The sequence below is a fragment of the Odontomachus brunneus genome, unplaced genomic scaffold (genome assembly GCF_010583005.1).
Source record: "Odontomachus brunneus isolate Ranch 3 - 2012 unplaced genomic scaffold, Obru_v1 Obru_scaffold_310, whole genome shotgun sequence".
Taxonomy (NCBI): domain Eukaryota; kingdom Metazoa; phylum Arthropoda; class Insecta; order Hymenoptera; family Formicidae; genus Odontomachus; species Odontomachus brunneus.
The window spans coordinates 206,732-219,044 of record NW_022639760.1 but is presented as its reverse complement, the minus strand read 5'-3'; the positions used below and the strand labels follow the sequence as shown (position 1 = coordinate 219,044).

At 36.6% G+C, this 12,313-nt stretch overlaps 2 protein-coding genes across 5 annotated transcripts in view; both read left to right on the top strand.

The window, feature by feature from the left end:
* The window catches only part of LOC116853355, a 14,598-nt gene extending 5,244 nt beyond the window's left edge, over positions 1-9,354 (top strand). For 2 of the 4 annotated variants that reach the window (XM_032834417.1, XM_032834416.1), the window contains exons 2-6: positions 4,556-4,680; positions 7,479-7,652; positions 8,203-8,477; positions 8,609-8,710; positions 8,852-9,279. In XM_032834417.1, coding sequence (XP_032690308.1) covers positions 7,508-7,652; positions 8,203-8,477; positions 8,609-8,710; positions 8,852-9,058 — 729 coding nt within the window. In that variant the 5' untranslated portion in view covers positions 4,556-4,680; positions 7,479-7,507 and the 3' untranslated portion in view covers positions 9,059-9,279. The other 2 variants (XM_032834418.1, XM_032834415.1) reach the window with 2 other exon arrangements.
* Positions 1,648-3,847, top strand: LOC116853353. Its single transcript, XM_032834411.1, has 2 exons — positions 1,648-3,421; positions 3,778-3,847. The coding sequence occupies exon 1, from the start codon at positions 1,691-1,693 to the stop codon at positions 3,416-3,418; it is 1,728 nt and encodes a 575-aa protein (XP_032690302.1). The 5' UTR covers positions 1,648-1,690; the 3' UTR covers positions 3,419-3,421; positions 3,778-3,847.
* Positions 9,355-12,313: the final 2,959 nt, after the last annotated feature.

The following is a 12,313-nucleotide window of genomic DNA, read 5'->3' as shown; positions in this document are numbered from 1 at the left end:
TTTTGAGTTTTGCCGTACACGCTCTTATCAAACATACTGTATATACTTTTGTGGCACAATTTCTATCTGTTTATTACCCTTCTTCCAAATGGAAAGCATTTGCTCTAATTTCCATAATATAAATCGATTCAACATAAGATCTGCATTCTGACAACGTATAAAGTGAAAAATATTAGGTGGATTCTATACTGTCACATAGTTAAACTCTAATTCCTGTCGTGAGGTTCGATAGTACGTATTTCACCATTGAAAATTTTTAATCGGCATGTTAAAGATACCCGCGAAAAAATTAAGAAGTAATGCTATAATAATCACATTTTTTATTTTTTTATCATTTTTGCAACAAAACTTGAAAAACATCTTTAAAACTTGGTGAGAGAAAAAACGGAAATTGTAATGATTTCTTGAATACCGATAACGGTAATAAATTACTTTTAAGACGTGCAACATACTCAGTGAGAAGTTACTTTTTAAAAGTAACTTTCAAAACTCTGAGTATACGATTATCCTCTCGTTCATTGTCAACGTCACAATTCCTACGACAGCTAAAAGTACATAAAAATCCGTTTATACTTATTCGTCTAGTGGAACAGATCCTGATCCTCTTCCCCCTTTTTCTCAGTGCAAATTCTTTCATTTAATTATATAGTATTTTACGTTAACCGCGAATCGGATACGGAAGGAATAAGTAAAAACAGACTTTAAATAAATCCTAAAGTAAAATATATTCGAAAAAAACTAAGGCAAAGTCTGACTGCTCATAATTCGTTTTATTATTCAATTTCCCTTTCGATAGAAAAAATTTTTTAAGCGTTTATATGTAAATAGCATAAGAATTTTTGGAAGCTTTAAAATTCCAAAGGTTTTCAGAAAAGTTTTAGAACTTCTTTATATTAAATTGACGTGTCCCGAATGTCTTTTTCTGAAAACAGCTACAACAGGTAATAATAGCCCAAATGGTTTTGGTGAAAACGATGCAGCAGGTACCCAGACAAATCGGGACATAAGACGTCTTCAAGTTAGAAAATTCTGCCCTTTCAAAAATCCACACGTTCATGGTGAAACAATGTTTATGATTGTCCTTGAAGCAGCTGAAAGAAAGAAATTTATGGCCGCTTTTTGGAAGAGAAAATTTTTTCTATGGTAACAAAAATCATGGCACTACACTGAGAGAAAAATTATCTTAAAATCAACAAATACTTCCTTAGTGGCTGCCATTAACATATTTACTTAAATCTACATTCTCTTTACTTAAATCAAATATTGTTTATTTAAGGGGGGAAATCCAATTAGAACTTTCAAAAAATCGAATTTTTTTTTTTGCATAAAATGTTTATTTAACATTGTAAGAATATGTTCCCAACGTTTTAAATCGAAATTCGCAGCCGTTCGGAAGTTATGGCCTCCGAGCGCAACAAATCTCTTGAGCAGCGTCGAGGCTCTAATAGCACGCAGCAGGTATACTCACCCGGAGCGGGGATTTTACCTTTCAGGGCTGCGATCCAAAACGTATAGAGATGTAATTATAGTTTTACTGTAGGTTTTGGAACGCACCCCTGGTAGATGGCTTTTATTTCTATTGTTACGTTTAGTCGAAACCGTTGGGTCCGTTGGCGCTGGCATCGAGCAGAACCGGTTTTCAGTTTAGCTCCGAAGTTCGGCCTGTACAAAACGACAGTGCAAATTCGAAATGTCCTATCCGAAAGGCACACACGCCGAACCAAAACAATCGAAACCACGCAAAAGAAAGTTCCATGGTAATCAGTTTTCAAATAAAAAGAGTGAAGATGAAGGATGTGAAAGTACGAGTGCAAGAAAACTCTCCAATGCTAGTGCTGAAGATATTCACTGGAATCCATTGCATGGCTATCGTTTGATTGAAATATTCACCGTTTTTACAGCCTTGACAGAGCTCCTTGTTTGTCGTGTTTGTAAACAGAATGTAAAGTTTGAAGAAGCTGGGAATCGAGGCCTCGGTTTCAAGATAGTTTTACTTTGTCGCTGTGGTCAGAGAAACATCAATTCAGGACCACTAATCAACACTGGATACGAAGTGAATCGTCGGATGGTGTTTGTTATGCGACTCTTAGGTGTTGGCAGAGAGGGTATTAATTTATTCTGCAACCTCATGGACATTTGTAAAGGAATGAATGAGAGCACGTATAATAATATCATCACGTATATTCACTCCTGTACAAAATCTGTTTTTGAAAGTCTCTGCAAGAAAGCTATCGAAGAAGAAAAAAAATTCAATGAAGAACATGAGAGGTCTATTTTAGATTTGAAAGTCTCTGGAGATGGCTCGTGGAAAAAACGTGGATTCAAATCGCTGTACGGAGTTGTAACGGTCATAGGCTACTATTCGGGCAAAGTCATCGATTTAGTTATCAAAAGTAGCTATTGCCATGCATGCACATTTTGGAAAAAAAAGGTGAACACTCCAGAATACGAAGAGTGGTATATAAATCACGAGGAAGAGTGTACAAAAAATCACGAGGGCTCAGCCGGAAAAATGGAGGTCGATGCGATTACAGAAATCTTTTTAAGATCAGAGGAAAAGTACGGCGTTAAATATGGTAATTATATTGGAGACGGAGACTCCAAAACTTTCAAGGCCATTCTAGATAAGAATCCTTACGGTGATGAATTTCAAGTTGCAAAAAGCGAATGCATTGGCCACGTAGAGAAAAGAATGGGCACTCGGCTCCGAAATATAAAAAAAACACAAAAACTCGGTGGTAAGGGCAAACTAACGGATGCTTTAATTAAAAAGCTCACAACGTACTATGGTCTGGCAATTAGAAGAAATGCGAATAGTATTGAGGGAATGAAAAAAAGTATTATAGCCACTTATTACCATTTGATCTCTACGGATGAGAAGCCACAGCACGAATACTGCCCGCCCGGCGAAGACAGCTGGTGTAAGTGGCAGAAAGAAAAAGCTATTGAAGCAAATTTGGATTCTTTTGAGCACCCTCCTCCACTCGATCCAACAGTCGCAAAACACATTCTTCCAATTTATGAAGATTTATCTAAGGAAGAATTACTTCAGAGATGCTTGGGCAGTCATACGCAGAATTCAAATGAAAGTTTCAATTCTACGATTTGGCGTTTAGCTCCAAAACATCTTAATTCTGGGCTGAAAATAGTTGAAATTGCATCCTACATCGCTGCTGGAGTCTTCAATGAAGGATATTCTTCCATTCTACAAATTATGATGGAGTTACAAATAATTATTGGGAGCCAGACCAAGCACTATGCTGAGAACGTCGACGGGCGCCGGGTATCTCGACAGGAGCGGCGCAACTCTTTCAACTCTAAAGAAGCTCGAAAGGCCAGAAGAGAGCAGTTATTGGAGCAGAACGAGTTCTTCGAGGAAGCAGAAGGATTGTTCTATGGCGCCGGGATTGCTGACTAAGAGGTAAATTATAGATATCTTGTATCTTTTACTTGTCAAAACTTTAAACACGTTTTTCTCAAAACTGTACTTTTTTGCACTGCTGGAACTCTCATTTAAAAACTATTCAACCGATCGCGCTGAACTTTCGCACACAACTTCATGACATCAGTACAATGTCGGTGAACCTAAATGTTTGTGAAAATTATAATAAAAAATCACTTATTTATTGCAAAAATTGTGCAGAGAAAACGTCAAAAAATGGAAATTTATTTTCATAAGCGTTTCATATTCAAAATTTTTGACTTTTTTCAATTTTTTTAGGTTCAATTACGAATTATGGGTATAAATAATAAGAATTTTTTCGCTGCCTGTTATAGGATCAATATCACGGACGCCATTTGTCCAGCAGCTGAGCAACTCGCACGCGTACCTGCCAAATGGGATGCTTCATATGTCCGCCATTTTTAAATATTTTTGGAAAAAAAAATACGTATGGACAGTCCAAAACATATATAAATAAATGTTTAAGTTTGAAAAATATAGAAAAATTCTTTCTCCTACAAAAAAATTCTTGAAAATAGCTTATTTTTCCTCGTTCTAATTGGATTTCCCCCCTTAAATCAAGTAAACAATATTTGATTTAAGTAAAAAGAATGTAGATTTAAGTAAATATGTTAATGGCACCCACCAACGAAATATTTGTTGATTTTAAGATAATTTTTCTCTCAGTGTAGTGCGCTTACACTGCAACAGGTAACAATAGCCCAAATGGTTTTGGTGAGAACAATGCAGCAGGTACCCAGACAAATCGGGACATAAGACGTCTTCAAGTTAGAAAATTCTACCCCAAAAAAACACACGTTCATAGTAAAACAATTTTTATGATCGTTCGTGAATCAGCTGAAAAAAGAAATTTATGGCCGATTCTTGGAAGAGAAAATGTTTTCTATGGTAATAAAAATTATGGCATTAGTGCGCTTACACTAACTTACTTCCACTATCCGCTATAGTTCAGCCAATGAAATTTGTTCTTACTATCGACACGCCGTTTGCCACCAATACTCTCCTATCCTGCCCTACCACCTACCTCTCGTACGAAAAGTGGGGCCGAAGATGTAAAAACTTTGCCTGGACAAAATTTCTTTTGACACACAGTGCAAAGTGCCAGTTCGTTGCGTCGCAAGCTTCACACAAAATCCACGGAACGATCCACAGAGCGATCTACGCAGATATTACGAAAGTCTTCTGGGATTAAATTTCTGTCTTTCACGAAGAATTTGGTAAATAACGATCTTCGTTAAACTTCTAACTGCATAGTGTTTTAAATGTTTAAAATATTGAAGAACAAAGTATTATAAAAAGGTGTGCAGGTTTATTTTACGTCAATAAAAGAAAAAATTGGACAGTAAGAGCCAAAGCACTGTTTATTCGGTGCCACACATGTAAATTCAAATTCTTCTAAATTGAAAGACGCGGAGACATAATCTGACGCAGAGACGTAAACATACGCGTTTCGGCCACTGATGGCCCTCTTCAGTGTTATATAATTTCCGTAATGATTTACAAACAAAATTTTGCTTAACGTCGTGAAGATTGACAGGAGCGCAGTAGATTTATGGCGCGCTCTCGCACAGGTGGAGGCTGATGCTAAACATAGGAGACCCACGTTTCATACTCCCATTTAGAAGGTAGGAAGCACGACTTAATGTATTCCCACTATGCAGTTCTTAAGGAGCCGTCAATTTCCTAAGGACATATAATAAATAGAGGACTGACGAGTGGGGACATGCACAAAAAAATAATCAAGTCAAATATGATAGAAAAAATGTCAAGCGTACAAAAAAAGTCAATATATAAATAAAATTCCTGTCAATCCCTGCACACGCAATCAAATTCAAGAGTCATTTTAAATCGCACGGTTGTAATTACCAATTAATTCAGTGTCTTTCTGAGCATTTAAAGCATTAGTGTGATTCTATATGTGGCACATTTCCGCAATTAATCTTTTGTAATAAGATCGCTCTCTATGCAAAACGTTAACATTTGCCCAATCGAACTCATGGTTCTCATTAATACGGTGATTCTGCACTACAGTGAGATCTTGCAAGTTAATTATAGGAACTCTCATACGTTCCTTGTCCCGTGTTGACAATTTGCAACCTGTTTGGCCGATATAAACAACGTCGAACTATGTACAATCAGCTTTATAAACTATATTTCTTATCGACCCAATAGGCAACTCATCTTTCTGTGCTCTAATTATATATGATAATTTATTGGAACATTTATATGCAATTTTTAATTATTGTTTGCCGGTAATGATAATTTGATTCGCTCAGAGATATGTTTTATGTAAGGTAACACAAAAAAGCCACAAGGCTGTGACACATCAACGCCCGCAGTATCATTGGCGCACCTATTGTATTTACTGAGAAGATATGATATATGTTTGTTCATAGTTTCAAAAATAAAATTAATTGGATATCCGTTATCTAATAAAATATTAATTACCAGAGTCAAATTTTTTGGGTGAAAGGAAGGATGGCTCAGTAAAAAAGCTCTGTCCACCATATCAACAATCGTGCCTCTCTTCTGGCACGTGGGATAATAAGAAGAGTAGTTCAAATAATGCTCGGAAAAAGTAGGCTCATGGTACCAATCTAAAACAATCCTGTCATCCTTTATGAGTAGTTTAATAGTATTATACTATAGTATTTTTAGTTTCGAGAACATTCAATCTGTTATTCTCACTCAATTGCATCGTAAATTGAAGGCGCGGATGTAGAGAATTGAAAAGAAACAAAACTTTTTTGACAAAAAGTTACGGAGCAGCCATACAGATGTCATCGACATATCTTATATAAAATGGTAAAGCTACCGGAATTACTTTTTGGGCCTTTTCTTCTATCCTCTAACACAATATCCGCTATTATTGGTGAAAGAGGAGAGCCCATTAGAGTTTCAAAAGTTTGCTGGTATACCGTTCCCCCAAAAATAAAGAATGTTAAGTTTAAAACAAATTCCACCGCAATCAAGAACTCATTCAACAGAATATCCGTAGCTTTTTGTATGTGTGCCTATCTCCTGCGAATGCTATTCAAAGTCAAGTCTCTTGGTATGTTTGTAAATAACGACATAACATCTAAGGAAAGCAATGTAAGGCTGCTATCTATGCTTCTATTAGCTAATTTATTATAAAGCTCGAAACTATTTTTAATTTTACTCTTGATGGTATGTCATCACCTGTGCGGGCGCCGAGAGCACGCCATAAATCTACTGCGCTTCTGTCAATCTTCGCGGCGTTAAATGAAATTTTGTTTGTAAAAATTTACGAAAATTATATAACACTGAAGAGGGTCATCAGTGGCCGAAACGCATATGTTTACGTCTCTGCGTCAGATTATGTCTCTGCGTTTTCCAATTTAGAAGAATTTGAATTTACATGTGTGGCACCGAATAAATAGTGCTTTGACTATTACTGCCTAATTTTTTCTTTTATTGTCTTAAACAAAATAGAACCTAATAGTTTTAATTATTTATTTTACGTTTTTCATAATGCGATAATCATACCGCGGTCACGTGCATCTCGACGAATGACTGTAGATTGATGCAAAAGTTTTAATAGTGTTTATTATTTGTTTTATATATATTGGCAGTCATCAATATTACACAACTTATCATTTTATTCTACTAAATTCTTGTAAAAAGTTTGTGTATTAAAAAATAAATTGGAAGTCAGATTTTCATTTGATTTATAAGATATATGAGAAAATACAGAGTCGAAGTTTTGTCCATTTTATTTGTAAAAATTATAAATTTTTCGGAATGGAATAATTTCGTTTTTCTTATATTATTTTATATTATTTACTATTATATCGACAAGAGAGGGCTCTCTTGCCAATAAAATAACAACTTCTAAGACCTAAAACATTCGGTCATTAAAATCCTATTTATATAGTCCATATTGATGATTATAAAGAAAATTAATTTTCTTACATATCTGGTGTCCGAATGCGTGATATATACTCCTTGATGTTTATTGAATTATATTTTAATTTGCTCACTGATTATTTTTCAGTGGTAAAACACCTTTTTCTGTATTAAACGATGGAACAACAGTCGGAATCTAATCAGTCGAAAAATTGGTACCCGCGCACTATTTTCAATCGTAGTTATCACAACTATGCAGTAGTTGTGATGGCTCGATCTATATATTGGGAACCAAGGAAAATGTTTGAAATATGGAAAGAAGGTAAATAGACTACAATTGTATTATTTGTGCTTATAACATTTTTCATGCATATATATTTTTTCACTTCTCGCGGTGTTAGATATTTTGATAACTAAACTAATAATTGTCTTTTTTTTAATTCGTTCCCCAAGTAGAACGCAATATAATAGTCAAAATATAATAGTCAAAATAACGTCAAATAATATAAAAGTGATGTCATTTTGACGTCAAACGATACTATTTGCATGACAATTTCATGACATTGATGTTAAAATGATATTATCTTGACACCAAAATGATTTTGTGTTCTACCTGGGTCCATGCCGGACTAATTTCATATGACTAGTCTATGATACGTGAACCATCGGTAGCTTACGTGGCACAGATCGTGTTAGATCTATGAAATTTTCTTGAAATCTTGTATTTTCCGTATTAACATCTCTAGAGTTTATTAACAAAAAATACTTTATTTTTAATTACATACAACTGGAAATCTACTTTTCCGCCTACGTTTGTATGAAAGAAAAATTGATGGAAAAAATAATATAACTTTTTTTTCTTACATAATTAGCTGTACTCACCGTTACTGTAAATGGTGGAATATATAGCTGGATACAGTACTTGGAGAATGCAGGAATAGACATATTCAGCGGCCAGTATAATGAATACGTGCCCAAAATTATTATTGCAAAAAGGATGGATAGAAGTATACATGCTCCACTGACCATGATCGACAAACTGAAAAGTCTAGGCTCCAGGGTTATCTATCTACCTGGTCAGAATCGCAAGGAATTTACCAGAACATTGAATTGCATCGCAGATTTTGCCCATGACTCGAATATGACCGTAATTTAATTTTACTAATTTTCTATACCTTTTTTATAAATATTATGATTATAAATATAGATATTGCTGTGCTTTTGTATATTACAAACTTGAAATATGATGTACTATAAAATGAACAATTCTGTTAACAGTTAAGAGACATGTACGCATTTGCGGAATCGGAAGCAAATTTTCACAACGTCCAAGTCATAGAGACGTTACGTGTAAGCGACGGAAATATACGCAATATAGAGGTAATCATACACTCCTATATTGGTCTAAATTTAATTTTTGACAAAATAAATTAAAATTAGATGTTGAATTTTCTGTTTAATAAATACGTTTAATAGATTTCCTATGTTGAATGTCCTCATGAGAATCTTCTTTTTTTACAGATTGTAATAGTTTCAAGCTTTTATTTCTGCTGGATGTTACGACATGGTTTGCACAAAATACGTGTAGAGAATGGAGTCGACAAAAATATGGTGATTACCATATGCAGTTTTTTACCATTTAACTCTTGCGTAGTCAATAATCTCACAACAACCGGATTGCAAACCAATTTCAGTATGTATCACACTTTTAATTTGTCCCATCTTTAAGCTACGCATTAATAATACGTTTTTCATTATATTGTTGCGCTTGCTCGCGCAATCATATCTGGGAGTAGGCAAAATTATGCTTCCGATGGAGCATAATTTATGGCAATTATACTCCATTGGAAAGAACATGCCAAGTATGGTTTGAGCGATTTAAGAGTGGTAATTTTGATGTCAATGATAAAGAACACTCAGGCCAATCGAAAAAATTTGAAGACACCGATTTGCAGGCATTATTGGATGAAAACTCTACTCAAACGCTCCAAGAATTGTCTGCAGCATTAAATGTTACTCCGATGGCTGTTTCCAAACGTCTACATGCAATGGGAAAAATTCAAAAGGAAGGAAAATGGGTACCACACGAATTAACCGCAAATGCCATTGCAAATCGCTTAAACATCTCTATTTCTTTGCTCGCCAGGCAGAAAAAGAAGATTTTTTGTGGCGCATAGTGACTGGCGATGAAAAATGGAATACTTCGATAATCCTAAACGAAGAAAATCATGGGTAGACCCTGGCCAACCATCGACATTCACACCAAAGAGAAATATCCATGGCCACAAAGCAATGCTTTGCATTTAGTGGGATATGCACGGCATCGTTTATTATGAGCTACTCAGACCGAACGAAAGTATCACGGGGGATCGATATCAATCACAATTAAACCTGAATGAAGCATTGTTGGAAAAAAGGCCAGCAGTAGCTAGCAATCGACGTAAAGTCATGCTTTTGCACGACAACGCTCGACCACACGTTGCCAAAGCCGTCAAAGAAACACTGATGCAGCTCGAGTGGGAAGTTCTCCCGCACCCAGCGTATTCACCAGACTTAGCTCCTTCGGACTATTACTTGTTCCGGTCGATGCAGCACGGCTTGGTGGATACACACTTCAGAAATTACGAGGATGTGCGAAAATGGGTCGACGAATGGATTGCATCAAAAAACCAATCGTTCTATCGTCGCGGAATCTACGCGTTGCCCGAAAGATGGGAAAAATGTATAGCTATCGAGGGAAAATACTTCGATTAATGTATTTTTTGCTTTTGATATCGAAATAAATGAGTTTTTTAAACAAAAAAACCGCAGGAACTAAGTTTACCACCTAATAATAACCGGGACGCGCGAGAGTCCCGAAAATAAACTTCTTATTATCGAATACGAGTCGAGTCATTTTCGCCTTCTCCTGACCCATCCCGTTTCCGACTTGAATCCTTAGGAGCTACCGGTCCCGACGGTTCCGAGACACGCGAATTTTGTGAAACCTATCGCCTCTCACGTGTATCGAGATGGTGCGGCCTTCCGCACCTGGCGCCCAACTACCGTTCGCGTTTTCGTGGCGTGAATCGGAGCCGACGGCAATTTGCCGACGCGGTTGACAGGCGACTGTTTGCCGTCGCTCGCGAATTAATTTTGCGAGTACCGTCGCAGTGGTTATTTGCAAAATGACTTCGATCATTCGTTCCAGCTTAATGTTTTCATGCATTTTTGGTTATAGATACAACTTGCGTCAGACTCTATATAATAGAGAATATTATAAAATAAAAGAATTTTTTTTCAGGATTTACGCAAAATTGCTTAAACGCATTTTAATATTACTGTTAAGGATTGGATCGGATAGATTCGCGATCGCTTTTATGTCTCGCGTGCACGTTTCAGAGTCGGGCAGCGTTAAGCTCCGTCCCTGAGCGCGAGACGTCGCGTTACGCGCAGCATTATCTCCCTCTCCAACTCTTAAACGCTTACTTTGTCGCTCTCGTTATTTAATCTCTCGTATTTGTTTTTTCGACTACTACCGTTTCGAGCGAGATTCAAATAACTAACGCGGAGCGATTATACCGTGTCGATCAGCGACTATTGACGAGCTCTGCTAGACTTTCAGTTTTGCCGAATCGATCGGCGAATCAGTTATTTCAATATCGAGTTGGGTTGCAGCTATCTCTCTGCACGCTGAGTCCGATTAATTTTGTACGGTGCTTTGCCGGTATCTCGCGTATTGTCCGTTGACGTGCTCGGTGAACAACATACGGCAAACTGATTAGTGACCTGCAGCGAAACGTCTCAAGCAACTTGGCCTTTGGACAGCTGCGGATGCACTCACCACAGTCGACATCAGACCGCCGTACATTTCTTGAAGATCGCCGGCGATGATTTTAATTTTCAAATTGTCGATCGATTGTCATCGCTCTAGGTCATCGATTTCGCCGAGCGATACAAAAACCTATTGTTTACATCACGTTGTAAGAAAGCTAAAGAAGTCAGTAAACGCTTTCTTCAAACCTTTCAACGGTCAAACAACGACAGAAATCAGCTCGCTCTTTCCGCTCTTTCCCTATCTTTAATATCTTGTTCCTAGTGTCTCAAATTATATTCTATCGTCCGTCCCGTTTCCCTTCTATCGTCTTCGCGCTCTTGTCGGAGCGATCCGGAATTTTCACTCTCCTGAAGGGAATTCTCTCGGGAATTCTCGAACAAAACAATTACATATAAACAATAAGAAAATAAAATATAATTATTGTATATTTTAATTAATATGAATAATACATATGTATTAATATAATAAAATTTAATAATAATTAATTTTATTATTATATAATAAAAAATTTTTCATTAATATTACCAATAATATAATTTTCAATGCTCCTCAAATATTGTTGCAATATTGCAAAATATCATACTTTTATATTTTTATTATAATATTTATATATTTTGTTAAATATTTAAAAATTTTATATAAAATATATGTGAATTTATATTTCAACACTTTTTTATAATACTATGTAACAACCGTACTCGCGTGTCGGTTGTCTAATGAAGTGCAAGGAATATCGCTCGTCGGAGTCCGGGTTCGAGAATTTAGTGACACCAGCAATTAACAAAAATAAATAAAAGTTTATTTGAATCTTGGTATACAGAGCACTTTTCGGAACTTCACGTATTTCGGCGTAAGGCGGCGCCAGTAATCGGGTCACGCTTTCAATCGGCAGCGGCTCACAGTTCGGTAGGCGGAGCATATAACGCGAAAGCGGTGTGTCGCTAGAGACGGTGTCGACAAATTGAGATTTCACAAACCGCTGACAAGTCGGCTGCCGCGAGGGGCCCGGCGGTAACGTCGATGTTATCGCGTCTGATAGCACGCGGCGCGATATATCGGGTGACTCGCTTGTCGCTGTCGCAAGATATGCAAGTATCGACAACGTTCGATCGAGCGTAGCGAACACACTGGCAAGTGGACTTGCAATTCGGGTCGGGATACGATCG

Coding starts and splice junctions, on each gene's coding strand:
- LOC116853353 (XM_032834411.1), top strand. CDS start 1,691: ATGTCCTATCCGAAAGGCACACACGCCGAACCAAAACAATCGAAACCA.